The following is a 13,929-nucleotide window of genomic DNA, read 5'->3' on the forward strand; positions in this document are numbered from 1 at the left end:
TGTATTAATGAATAAACCATTGAAAAGGTTAAATGTTTCAACAGCATAGTTGATGTTTTCAATTTCTCTTACTTTATTATAATTTGGACCCCTGAGTCCTAGATTAGATTTTGAGTGATGTGTTGGAAGTACAGGTACTGTTTGGGATTCAGATTCTAGAAGATTGGGATTTGATCCATCACTAATTATAAGTTTAAATACATATTGTAAAAAACTTATTAAATAATTTTAAATGCTCTGAGCCACAACCAGATACGTACAGGTGAATATAAAGCGACTGATATTGACCTGACGAGAACTGTGGGCCGTGCGCTTGTAAAGACAGCCGAGAGTCACGGATCACGGCGAGCCTGGCAAACTGCAGTGTGCAGCTACCTTGCTCCCCTACCTCAGGGCCGAGCGTGCCAGCATGAAGCGCTGCATCCCTGGCTGAAGCCACGTTGCTCCCGGCCTGACAGGCCCGGTGTGCTAGTGGTTGGATCCTCCAGGGCACTGCCATTAACCTCGGGTTGGGTGTCACTTCCGCTGAGGATTCCACACCGCTTGACACTAGTAAACTATGAAAGCTGCAGCGCTCAAGCAAATATATCTTAGTAGAGTAGACTTTGCTCGTGGTTGTTACGTGTGACTCACCCGGCTAACATTTGCAGTGATGATGGTGGGGAGCGTCGAATTGAAGTCAGTGAGAGCTGTAACTCCGATAGAAAGAGACTGATTTGCGTGATTTAAACTTTAATTTGCTTGTGAGTGAGCACTGAGTGGTGCTAGTTATGGAATAATTATAAAGTCAGTAGCTTTGGTTTTGGAGCCATTAATCGTAAAATCTCCAAGCGAAAAAGTGTCATGTTGGAGAAAAGAAGGACACAAGCAAAGTTTCCTGAGGAGAAGCAGTTAAAAATGCATACAAGTGTCGTAGGTATCGAATGAGGCAAAAAGTAGTCTAGAGAAATGAGCCAGTTAGGCCAAACGAGCCCCGGAACGAGGCGCGAAATGTACTCTGGAGTGAGCCTCAGCGGTCTGCCTCACGAGAAGCGATGGGGAATGCAGAAATGACATGGACACGCTCTCTGATGATTCTGATGTTGATGTGGAGTCAGTTGAGCCAGTGGCTCAGAACGGTGGGCTGAGTTTGTTGCGGTTTGGTGTCACAATTTTTCTGGCGTGGCCACCCAATTGTCAAGTAAGACTTTCATCAAATTCTCATTTAAAAATAATAAAGCACAAACAGTTTTGTTAAATTATTTTATTTAATTCATATACAACATTCCCTTTCACCACGATGGAATTCCATGTAAGATACTCCTGGTGGCTGCAGTCCAGAATACAGCCTGCCTAGAATGTGACGGATGTTGCCGTGAGGCAGTTAGTTTTCACAGTCGGTCGCTGCTACGTATGAGTGCTTCAAACCTCATTGGTGACTTATACTGCAACGCACCCACTTGCTCGCTGTGCTAGACGATCACTACCCATGACGTGTTTGTGTTGCTACACCTGGCACATGGTACAGTGGGTTTGAATTTGGGTCAGTGTAAGATAGTGCACTTCTTCATTTCCTCATCACTGCTGGACTACCCAGAACAATAACTAATTATAACATGCTTGCAAATTTTATTGTGTTAGATGAACAAAACAACTTTTACTAGATTTTTCATATGGGGTTTTGATTATGTATTGATTAAAGAAAAGTTTGGTGCATGTTTTTTGGGAATTCATTCCTTGTTACCTGTACTTGAACAAACACATGCCCTCGTACAGTTCTCAATACACTGCAGCACTTGTTGACACTTTTATTGCTCTTTACAAGAATTCGCTGTCTGACCAATTTAATTTGGAGCAAGAAAAAGTTGTGGAATATTCCCCACAGACTGGCATAGGACCACTAGGGCAATTACTACATGAAAAATTTTCTGTCGGCATGGATCTTACGTGTCGACGCTCGTGGTCGAACTAAAATTTCTAGTTACTTGATTTTGCGGCCTGACTCTTACCGGCGAGCTTTGCATTTGGCCCTCCCAAAATCAATTTTTTTTTGTGAGTCGCTGGCAGACATGACTGGTCAGCATGGTGTCTAGCGACAGACTAGTCGGACCGCGCGAACACCTGTCTCAACCGACCAATCAGAACAAATGTTAACTTATATGGTAGAAGGCATGATTCTACAGCACATACCTGGACTACATGAATACTGGCTGTAATTACCGGCATACTGGTTCCTAGAAGTACGAGACACTCTGTGCGCATCGGGGGCGTTAGTCGAACATGCCGGAGATGTGACAACTGTGTGTGAGAGACTCAAGATGAATATATCACGGACATATTGAACTGCTGTGTTATTAAAAATAAATCATACTGCCAATTTAAATTTACACCCTTGTTAACCTAGCCAACTGTCTGTAAACACGTAATGGTAACTTTTAGGGGCTTTTATAAAGAAAATGTGAGTACTAAAAACTATTCAAAATATTTCAAATAAAATTTACCAAATATTGAAATAAGGTATCATGAACTTGCACTTTTATGACCAGATATACCACAGTTACACAGTATTTCTCACTAACATAAGGAAAAAAAGACTTATTAGGGACTAGCGAAGGTGGGGTCCTGCAACGTGCATGGATGTTAATCCCAGGGTGAGGCCCCTCATGGAGAGGGCCCACTTGTGCTTGCAAAATCATAATTGTGAAACAGAAATGATAAAACATACATGTACCGTATCTATTTATACGCCCCTTCCCCCTACAACACACACACAAATTATACGGATTTTCTCCTCATGTGTGTGTGTGTGCGCGTGCGTGCATGCATGTATGTGTATTGCACTTTACAGCATGTGTTCTACTGTACATAACCTACAATTTTGCACTAATAACTTACGATTTTGCACTATAAACAAATATATTACCTATTTATTGTTTTTTTTGTACTACCATTTTGTATAAATGGTTTAGAATAAATATATAGGTGTAGGAACAATCATTGGTTTTTTATATGTTAACTTTGTATATCAAACCTGCTTACAACATTGTGCTCAACATTTTGAAATTTTAAATATCTAAGAAATAATTAAACAAAAAGCAGTGAATGTTATATAATATTTATACTATTAATTTTTTTTTCTATGTATACAATTTATCTTATAAAGGTAGAAGCAGTCTTGATTTAGCATAGGTTTACCTTTTTTGTTTTTTATAAAATAAAAATTCTTTATTGTTATACAGATCTTTCTTAATACTATCTGTTTGTGGAATAAAGTTGTGTAAACCGGATTTTTCCCAAATAATGTAAAGAAGTTGCCTTCCAGATGTGTTGTTTCCTTTAATTTTTTTTAAGGACAAAAAATAATCACTCAAATTGTGGATTGTAATGCGTGATATAATTTCAGATAAAGTTATTTGTTTAGTGAAAAAGGGGGGGGGGGGGGGGATGTCCAGCCATTATTATCATTCCAACATCCAGAATTTTAGTTGTTGGATTAATTTATCAAACTTTATTTGGTAGTTTATTTTTGTAATTATTTCATATATATTTACTTTAATATTTCAACTCGTGTTTTCTTTAAATATATCTTATGTAATTTTTTTAATAGACATTTTGAAATAAGGTTTATCATTGGCATGATATATAATAGTTTTTGTAGTTGTAAATCTGTAGGTTCTACGCACAGGCTTAATAATTTTTACGGTATTCTGGTTAAATGTTTCAAACGAATGTCCCAAAAGTTCCAATGATGTAGCACCCTGACTTTAATTATCAAACGTATGGAAATTGTCAATTGTTTTCATGTTTGTATAATTGTTTCAATTGAATAACATTTTAGATTTTAGCTAATGTTGTACCATCATGCCGTTAGTGTGTTTGAACAACCAAACCACTTTTTATTTTTCTAAACAAAAATTTCTGCAACAAGTGTTAACAAGCTTCGTTTGAATCTCTTCCAGTTTCCTATTGAGATGTCGATGCCGTGGATTCTGACCGACCACATTCTTCGCACCAAAGAACCCTCTATGATGGAGTAAGTTGGAACTTGATATTATTTTATTTTAAGTGCAGCCACGTACTGTCATATAAATTTCTTCAATATTTTTGTTTCCCGTTTAATCACTTATTTGTTCAAGTTTTCTCTACCTGGAGCCTTTTTTTTTTTAAACTTTGCAACCTATTGTCTTTTCGAGTTATTATAAATGGTTTTACTTGTACGTGAAGGCAGCAGAGGTCAGCAGAGGTGAGCGGGTGTGGCTACCTCCAGACCTCCTAGCTCCAGTCTGCTTCTGATACTCCCTGTGGGCTGATTGCAAACACTCCTCGCTCCACCGTGCTTGGTGCATGCACGGCACTTGTGAGCCACGGTACAATTCACCGACGTCAAACGCAAGCAGCCACTCAATATTTAATGTGTGCGATAAATAAACCAATTTTTTTTTGGTTCAGTGATATGTAAATATTAATTTTAGATTAAATTTTTGTTTTTTCAAGCATTTAAAACTGTCTGTGATTTGTTCGATTATTATTTCTTTTTAACTTTAGTTTCAGTGTTACAATACATGTTTTGCCATAAGAAACATAAAATCATAGATATAAGTATAGCTGTAACAGTTCCTAACCTCAAATATCGTTTGCGTTTAACTTTATTGTAAATAAGTTTGCTCCCAACACACCTAGCTGTGTTTAAAGAAAATCATGCCACTAATATTTCACATTATCAAATATTTACTACAGTTATCGTTTTACACCACCAACCGATACACTTGTATCAGTTGTATATAACGTAGCATCGGTGTGATGAATACCATTGTACTCAAAAGATTGCATTACATACTGTCATAGCATCATCAATTGTCAGAGTGTAACGAGAATGTTGTGTTCGTAATCACACAGCTTCTTCCTGCAGTAATCTTCACTACTGCAATGAGATTATTAAATCTGGGGATGTTGCGCCACCATTCGGGTATGGCGCAGCAGTCATGCTTCGAACAGAAAATTAACTCCAAAGCAAATCAAGCAGACACAAGACAACCAAAATTGAATTTTCTAAAAGTGGCTTCCGAAACTGAAACCTCAGGAGAATTTAAGCTACATAAACAACAAGAGCATGGCCACTTCACACTAATTTAAAGTTACGACTGCTTGAGCACACATACCAAAACCATGTCGCGACACCTCCGGACCGGAACAGACCCGAGGCCTAATCCCAGTGACGTCACGGGAATCGGCGAAGGGGAAGGTGGAGGCAGAGTGATAAGGGGAAGGGAGCGGAGGCGCTCGGCGGCGCGCGGTTTGAAGTGGCATCCACTTCACTACCTTCCTCGCTGACCGCGACGTGTGGGTTCGCGATCAGCCCTCCGTGGTCCCCCAGGAGCGGGGTGTTACTCCTGCCCGAGTCTCAGGCCGTGCTGTCTGTACGCTCGTCAGCCTGGCAGTTTCCAGTCAGGGTCTGTCATGTAGTTATCTCGTTTTGGTCTGAAAATAACTTTTTTTTTTTTTTAAATATTGAAGCGCGTTAAACATAATTTAAAAAAAAAATTCTGAAATTTTTTTTGGATTGATACCAAGAAAGTTTTCGGAGTATTTGCTTGAGGACATAGAAACTTTCTGCATTTATCCTTCATTAGCATTAGATTTTACCTGTCACTGGATTGTTATCTACACCGAGGGTGAAGATAATTTCAGAATGAAGTTGTTTTTAAGATGGTATCGAGTAAGTATCTTTCTCCGTGTGACCGACGCTTGTCAGCTGAGAACGTGACTGGTGCCATGTTTGGTCCATTCTTCTGCCTCTTGGCTGCATCGATCTCACTCGTAATAGTGACTTGATGATCAATAGAAACAGTTTGCTGCTCTCTTGGTTCCAGCTCTTCTTCACGCCTTAGTGATGTTGTACCGATGTTCTTGAAAATTTGGTGGGATCCTCGAAGCTTATGGTGGTGTGTCTTATTGGTCACATGTAGTACTTTCCAGCATAAAATCATAGGGATTCAATATGGCGTTCATTGTCAGTAAGTACTACAGTGATCACTGCTCAAAAGTATCAAAAAAATCTGTCCTAAAACATATGTAAATTTTAAAAACCGTGCCCAAAAATGTTTTTGGTACGAAATGTAAGTCCGAAATGGGGACTGTCTCGTTAAACTGTGAAATTGCTTCCTGATACAGTTGGTTTAGCATCGCATCAACTCTTGCTATAGTGTAAATGTACCAGACAACAGAAGAGTCGGGTGTTGCACAGTGTGACTGTGACAGGGGCCTCCGAGCCGACTGCAAGTCTCGTGTGCGTGTGTCCGCGCAGGTACGTGCTGTACCCCCTGGACCTGTACAACGACAGTGCGGTGTACGCGCTCACCGTGTTCCGCAAGCAGTTCCTGTACGACGAGGTGGAGGCAGAGGTGAACCTGTGCTTCGACCAGTTTGTGTACAAGCTCAGCGAGCAGATATTCGGTCACTACAAGCAGCTGGCGGCCAGGTGAGTGCCCGCCCCGTCGGGCTGCCCGCTCGGAGGTGCACTTTCACATTACCTTTATAAAATAAGGGCCTTGTATGAAACTAATCAGTGGACTGAGTTATATATTAAAGCTATATTATAGCATTTAATGAAACAAGTAAGACTTAATATATTTTACATGAGTTATAGTATTCATAATGCAATAATATTATTTGTAAAAAAAAATAAAATAAAAATTCTCTGTAAATTATGAGATTTGATGTCCAGAAACTATAGATTTTCAAGGATGTAAAGATAATTTTCTCAAGTATATTTTAATGTCTGATTATTTCTTGTTATATCCATTTAAGAGTACGAAATGTATTCCAGCGGAGCTTCGCTATCATTAAGTTTCATTTGGCTAACCTATAAGCTTAGTACATTTCCTGATGTTCACAAAAGCCACACATGGGTCCGTCATCTGTACAAAAGCGAAATCACCTAAAAAAAAAGGCTCTACAGTAATCAGGGCACAGGTAGTTTACGTATAGGACACAAAAATCAATTCCCTAAAATGAAGGGACTGGCTGTGATCCAACTAAAGTATTGGGAGTGGTAATTTGGTCTAGGAAGACAGTTAGTTACAGGTAGAGACCGGAAAATTTCGCGGATTCATTTCACGATACGCCAGAATCCAGACAACTGTACATTTATATTGCTTCTGTGATTGGCTTACGGTTTATCTGAATGACTTCTAGCCGATGGGGAAAACCCTTCAACCGAAAAAAGTTATTGAATCGCAAGCGTCCCAGTTGACAAGTGTTACGAGTCAATAGCCAATGAGCAAGTGGCATTTGCCTGAGTAAGTAGAGGGTTGTGGAGTCCATCCTAGAGGTCATCGAAAGCGCGAAAATTTTCCGGTCTCTAGTTATAGGTGTGGTATTTAAAAATGTCTAAAATGTTATTTGAGACTTTCGGAATCCCTGCGGTGGCACACAGTCAGGTAGGATCAGGTGGGTTTGGCGGGATGTCTGCCCCTGCTCTAGTATGTAGGTACAGTAGAACCCTGTTATAATGTTCCTGCATGTAATGTTTTCCTGCTTATAATGTCATATTTTTAAAGTCCCAATATTTCCCCCATAAGGACAATGTATTTATTTCCTGCATATAACGTTCATAATTAGTGTAATTTCCTGCTTATAATGTTTGTTTCTAACATTCAATAAATGGGGAAAAAATGTTTTAAAACCAAATTATTCCAACACTTACGATAAAAAGTTTCCTTTATGTATGTTTATGTTTACAATCACTGCCATACAATACATGAAGTTTGTTAAAATACAATTTTATGCAATATACTGAAGGTTCACAATGTTCATAGTTACGTGTCAGTTGGCACCCTTAGTCAACTCTTCTCTTCCTTGCCATTCCAGTGGGTATTCAGATGCACGTACATAGTCCTACGATATTTAAGTTGCCAACCATTGAGCGAGGGCATAACTAAAAGTGTTTTCTATTGCTTACAAATAATTATTTTTTTTCCATTCATACGTAGGAATCCCAAAATTAAACATTTTCAGGTGGCGAAGGAGTAGACGTTCTCACTCAATGTTGTCATCATGAATCGTGAGACAATTTTACAAAAAATGTGGCAGTGTATCTTTAAAGACAAACAAAATTTAACCAGGGAACATGACGAAGTTGAAAAATTGTTGGCTTGTTTCAGAAAATTCATGTATCAAGTATACTATGTTTGGTTTTAACATTAAAGTTGTTTACATAGCTTGGTGAGTCCATTGGTACAAAGCTAGAACATTGTTAAGTGATAAATTGAGATTTCCTGCTTATAACGTTTTCCTGCTTATAATGTTTTTTTTTACTTGTGCTCCCTTGGAAAACATTATAACAGGGTTCTACTGTAGTGTGCTGCGCCCTGACCCCTGACCCCTGACCCCTGTTGCGCCAGCATCCTGCTGGACAAGGGCTTCCGCGTGGAGTGCGTGCGCATGGGCACGTACTTCCTGCCCTACCCCAGGGCCAACCGCTACGAGACGCTCCTGAAGCAGCGCCACGTGCAGCTGCTGGGACGCTCCATCGACCTCAACAAGCTCATCACGCAGCGCATCAACGCCGACATGCACAAGTCCCTGGACCTGGCCATCAGCAAGTTCGAGGCCGGAGACATCACCGGCGTCGTGGTGAGCCCGCCATCACGCTACTGAACTCTACCATTTCTGACGTGACAATGTCTAATAAATCGATGAACGCCTCCTGCACACACGAGAAAGTGTCCCGTTACGCACATTGTCCCGTTACACTGTGTCCCGTCACACTCATTGTATGCTTGCGCCACATCCATCTATCTCCCACTTGATTGGAACAACCATCGATTTGACTTTCTCGAGGCACATTAAACTTGAAACACTCCCATTCGTTTCCCACTTTTCCTATCATCGTCCTATCCTTAACAGAATAACACAGATTGGAAGAAGTTAAATAGCGAACGTGTATGAAAAGTTAAAGTTAAAATAATCTGTTCGTTGAAGTAATAAACATATTTGGATTAATAAGTGCAGATAAAAGTAAATTTATCAATTAAATTGTAGATTTCATTTCACTCCTTCTTTGTATCCATCAATAAAAATGATTTAATTTTATTCATAAAAGTATGTGATCATTTCATCAATGTTTTGTTATGGCGTTGTCAAGATAAACTTTTATCCGTACACCGACTACCAATTTTTTTTATACTCTTGTTTATATTAATATTGAATAATTTGTATTTATTTAATTAATTTTTTGTAATTAATTTCAAAATATTTTAATGTCTTAAATCAAAAAGTATAACTTCTAACACATGTACATAAATACACACACTTTTTTTTTTTAAAGTATGAATGTATATACCAAAACAAAAATATTATTGAAAACAAAATGATAGACGTTTTCAAATCTCGGCCTGAATAATAAATCTTTGGTGTACATGTGTTAAGATGTTACTTATTTGATTTAACACTAAAACCAAAATTAATACTTGCAAAATATTTTATTTCAAATACGTATTTAAAAACACTTATCAAATTTGGTAAGTCCCTACATTCCTGGAATGATTCTTGCAATTGTTGAAATTATTTCGTGGACATCTCAACATTTCAGGGTGGCCCGGATCGGGGTAGAGAGAAATGCATATTTTTTTTCTAGATTTATAAAGTCAGTTATTTTGTGTGTGAGTTTTTTTTTATTATATATCAATTTAAGCAAAAAAAAAAATTGGTGCATGTTCTTGAAAATAGATATTCTTCATTACCAATACTTGAACAAATACATACTCTGGTACAATCCCAACTGTTCAGTGACTTTAAAAAAGGACCAATTGTATATATTTTCTCATTTGTTTGTGCTCGGAGCGTGGACATGTAACAGTGTTTTTTCTTTTTGTTGTTTGTTGGATGGGGACGAAACTTTCCTCCTTGCTTGTGTGTCCAACAAAGGACAGTAAAAATTAAGATGGCCGCCTAGACACAAGTTTGTGCTGGGCGCTGCTAGAATTCACCAATTTTCGGGTGAATTCTTTAACTTGCGTAGTCCACGGAACACCAACACAGATACCTAGTCCAGGCGATGACGGGGGATACCCAGGGAGCGGTGCGTGCGTGGTTATTGCTGTCTTGGGAGGGGCAGTACTTGTGGGTGGGAGTGTGCAACTCGTCGTTGGTCGCAGGAGCTGGACGGACTGCTGCAAGTGAACCGCCTGTGCCACAAGCTGCTGTCCAAGTACCTGGCCTTGGACGAGTACGACGCCATGTTCCGGGAGGCCAACCACAACGTGCTGGCTCCCTACGGCCGCATCACGCTGCACGTCTTCTGGGAGCTCAACTACGACTTCCTGCCCAACTACTGCTACAACGCCGCCACCAACAGGTGGGTGCCCGCGGGGGTCCCCATTGGCAGGTCGGCACAGCATTCTGGGTGTACCACTCCTCAGTCCGTGCCGCCAAGTACGAGGGTGGATCAGGAGTAGTTACTTCCGCCTTTGCTCGGTGGTGGCGCGTCTCGAGCTGGGAGTCTGGGGTTGAGTGGGCTCCCCTTCCCAGGGGTCCTCTGGCCTCCGCCCTTGTAGGAGCGTGGCATGGGCCAGTTAGCTCACTGGTGTCTCCATCCCTGGACTTAATTAAAAGATGTCGGTTAAAAGATACCATTTCTGTCACGTCTCACTTTCAGTGGTTGGGGGGGGGGGGGGGGGTGTTCTCTTAAAAGTGTAGCTCAGATAAATAATAAAACAAAACCATTAACTAGCCATAGAGCTTCTCGGCACTAGAATCATTTTAGTAGGTTTTTATTCTTGTACAAGAATTGAAAAAAAAATCAGGATACTGAGAAAAATAAGATAACCCTAAAAACAATAGAACATATAACATCTTTTAATCAGATGTTGGCTTTCAATTCTGATCGGTGACATTGTTTCTCCATTGTTTGACGCAGCACATGGCGCCTTTTTTTTTTTTTGCAGTGAAGCGAATTGGACGATTCACGTCACACGTTGCTCCTAGCAGCGAAAATGGTGTACGGGACACAGTGTAGAGAAACTTTGAGTATATCATCATTATGATAGTTACAGTTGTCTGAAATCAGTGTTATCATTTATGGACACCTTGTTCTACTCCCCCTTCACCAAGTTGCAGTGTTTTCAAAGTCCAGGTGTTGTGGGATATACTTTACTGTTTTCACATGCAGAACCCAACACATTGCAAGTGTTTGAACGTCACGAGACTGGTTCGTGAGTAGTGAGCTGGGTGGTGTGGGTGACTGCAGGTTCGTGAAGTGCCGCGGCATCATGTTCACCCAGCCGGTGCACCGAGACAAGCCCCCCCAGATGGGGCACCACTACCTGTGGGGCAGCAAGCAGCTGAACCTGGCCTACACCACCATGTACAGCCAGTACACAGGTGCGCCTGGTCCTCTGCCCCCTAGCCTTGTCTTTACCCGCGGGTATACCTGCTTTGCCTCTTGTTTCTGTAGTTTAAATTATGAAGCTTAAAGTGTGGAATCAAGATTTGCATCAGTGCCTGTTCACTGTTCATCAAAGATGGTTGAAATGTTGAAGTATTCGCCGGCATGTACATTTTAAGAACTTTTAAGTTACTTACTAATCTTCTAAATGACATTTTTTATCTTGTGACAGTAAATATGTCACTTTTGCTTTAAAGACCACACACACAGTGGTACAGTAGAATCTCGTTATAGCGAGCACGGTAATAGCGAGAACACGGCTATAACGAGGTATTTTTGAGGAATTTACGGCGTGAGCGCTTGAAGCGCGCTCTTGTTATTTGTCTGCTTTATCTCCACCCCTCTCGCTCGCCACTAGACATCTGTCACATTCTTCAGCCGTGCAGTTGCCACCTAAGTGCGTGGCTTTAAAAATAGAATCCCATCCTTTCTTTCTTTTATCTAACTTCCGTTAGTTATCTGTGCCGTCTGCCGTGTGTAGACAAAGTTTGAGATTGGAACAGAAACAACGTAAGAAAGTATTTTTTACAAATTAGAAATATGTTTTTGTTTTTATAATCGCGTATTTTCACGTTTTTTTGATTGTTATCTTAAAAGAGATAATATTAAAAAGCCGCTCTAATGAGATTTAATTGTTTTTTGGTTAACAAAAACTATTAATTATCAAATATTGTTAATTGTTTATATTCTATTTATTATAATTTACGCGACGGCATACTGTACGCGTACGCAATACGACTGGATTTGTTGCTGCAACATAACATAGCATGTTATGCGGTATCAGAAGTAACGAGTAACGTAACGATAGTAACGAGTACTAATTATAGTAACGAATACATACGGGTACACATTTTTTTCGTTACTTTTACACCTCTAGTAGGCACTACCGTATTTATTTTCGAATCGCTAGGGCAGTTTTCCTGTAACTTTTGTTTCGGTCAGTTGTTGCGGTATCTGTCCGGGAAAGGGGTGGTGATGGTTTGAGTTTAATCCCAAATTTATTTTCAAAAAAAGTTGACAGGTTTCTTTAAATGAAAAAGTATAGTTTTCCAGCGACTATTTCGTTTGAGGCGTACGTGCGTTGCCGCAGCCGCACTCCTGCTTTTTTGTAAGGAATTAAATCGTCGCGCTACACTAGCACCACCTGTAAGCAACATCCCGAACCAACATGGCCGCCAGCAGACAGCCCGCGTCGACAATAGATGGCAGGACAATGCTGCGTCGGCCGCGGGCTGAGATGCTATACTTACGTGGCGTGGTAGGGTATTCTGGTTATTTTGACGCAATCGGTGATCGCATCCGTACTTATGGAGTATCGTTTTAAAGAGAATTCACACATCTGCTCACAGAAATTAAGATTTCGTTAATATAACGTGTTATTTTCCAATTATACAGGTTTAAACACAAGTTTTATGCTATTTTCGGTTAATTTTAATTTTTGGGGGCCAAAATTTGTCCAATTCAATTATAGCGAGAACACGATTATAGCGAGGATCAAACCCGGAACCGTGACACCTCGCTATAACGGGACTCTAGTGTATTTATGCTGCTCTTGCATGAAATCTGAATACATACTATTAAGTTTAAATATTAATGTACAAAAAAAATTCAGGTGTTTAAAAAGTTTCCAAAATAGAATTCACACATCAAACAAATATTATAAAACAAAATATTATTTTGTTCCAACTTAATTTAAACTGACAGCAAAAAACGTGACCCAAATGCGAGACGGAACTAACATGAGTACTGATAACTATTGTTGTAGTACACACTAACCATGAAAGATTGCAAGCTATAAAGTCTGTTATAATGTTCCTCATTTTAATGTTTTCCGACTTATAACATCATATTTTTTAAGTACCAACATTTCCCCCATAAGAACAATGTATTTATTCCCTGTTTATAATGTTTCATGGCTGGTGCATTTCCTGCTCATAACGTTTGCATTCTTAAATTTAATAAATACAACAAAAAAAAGTTCTTAAAAACCTAATTATTCAAATACTTATCCCATCTGTTAAGTTTAACATGTGAAACTGTTTACTTCACAATTTACAATATATATAGTTTTTTACAATAACTGCTATACCATAAATATAGATAGTTAAAATTGGATTGTATGCAAAAACAAAATGTAAGTGTGCCAGAACACTAGCGGAGGAAAAGCAAAATATTATTTGATGATTCATCATGTTATTAATTCTTTGAATTACTAATTATTTTAATTGTGTTTAATGATACACAGGTGCCGTTGCCATTGTGTGCGTACGGAAATAAAAATTTATAAAATAAAATACCGTATTTGCTCGCGTAAAGGCCTCGCCCACGTATACGCCCCCCACCTCCTTGTTTTGTAAACATTTTTGGGAAAAAAATTTAAAAACGTGTTTTTCTGGGTTTCTCTGAGGGCAGGGCAGCTTGGCATGCATCAAACAGCAAGCCATGTATTGTGAGCGGCGGGAGGTGATTTGTAAGTGGTAGTGATACAGAGACTGGTATTATAG

The 13,929-nt window shown here is 39.5% G+C and overlaps 1 protein-coding gene across 1 annotated transcript in view; it reads left to right on the forward strand.

The window, feature by feature from the left end:
* LOC134538886 (cytoplasmic FMR1-interacting protein) overlaps positions 1-13,929 on the forward strand; it is a 54,330-nt gene that overhangs the window by 22,571 nt on the left and 17,830 nt on the right. The window contains exons 12-16 of the mRNA XM_063380480.1: positions 3,939-4,012; positions 6,284-6,457; positions 8,382-8,613; positions 10,137-10,336; positions 11,228-11,361. Of these exons, the coding sequence (XP_063236550.1) occupies positions 3,939-4,012; positions 6,284-6,457; positions 8,382-8,613; positions 10,137-10,336; positions 11,228-11,361 (814 nt within the window). The remainder of the gene's footprint in view (positions 1-3,938; positions 4,013-6,283; positions 6,458-8,381; positions 8,614-10,136; positions 10,337-11,227; positions 11,362-13,929) is intronic.

This window comes from Bacillus rossius, chromosome 14, assembly GCF_032445375.1.
Source record: "Bacillus rossius redtenbacheri isolate Brsri chromosome 14, Brsri_v3, whole genome shotgun sequence".
Taxonomy (NCBI): Eukaryota; Metazoa; Arthropoda; class Insecta; order Phasmatodea; family Bacillidae; genus Bacillus; species Bacillus rossius.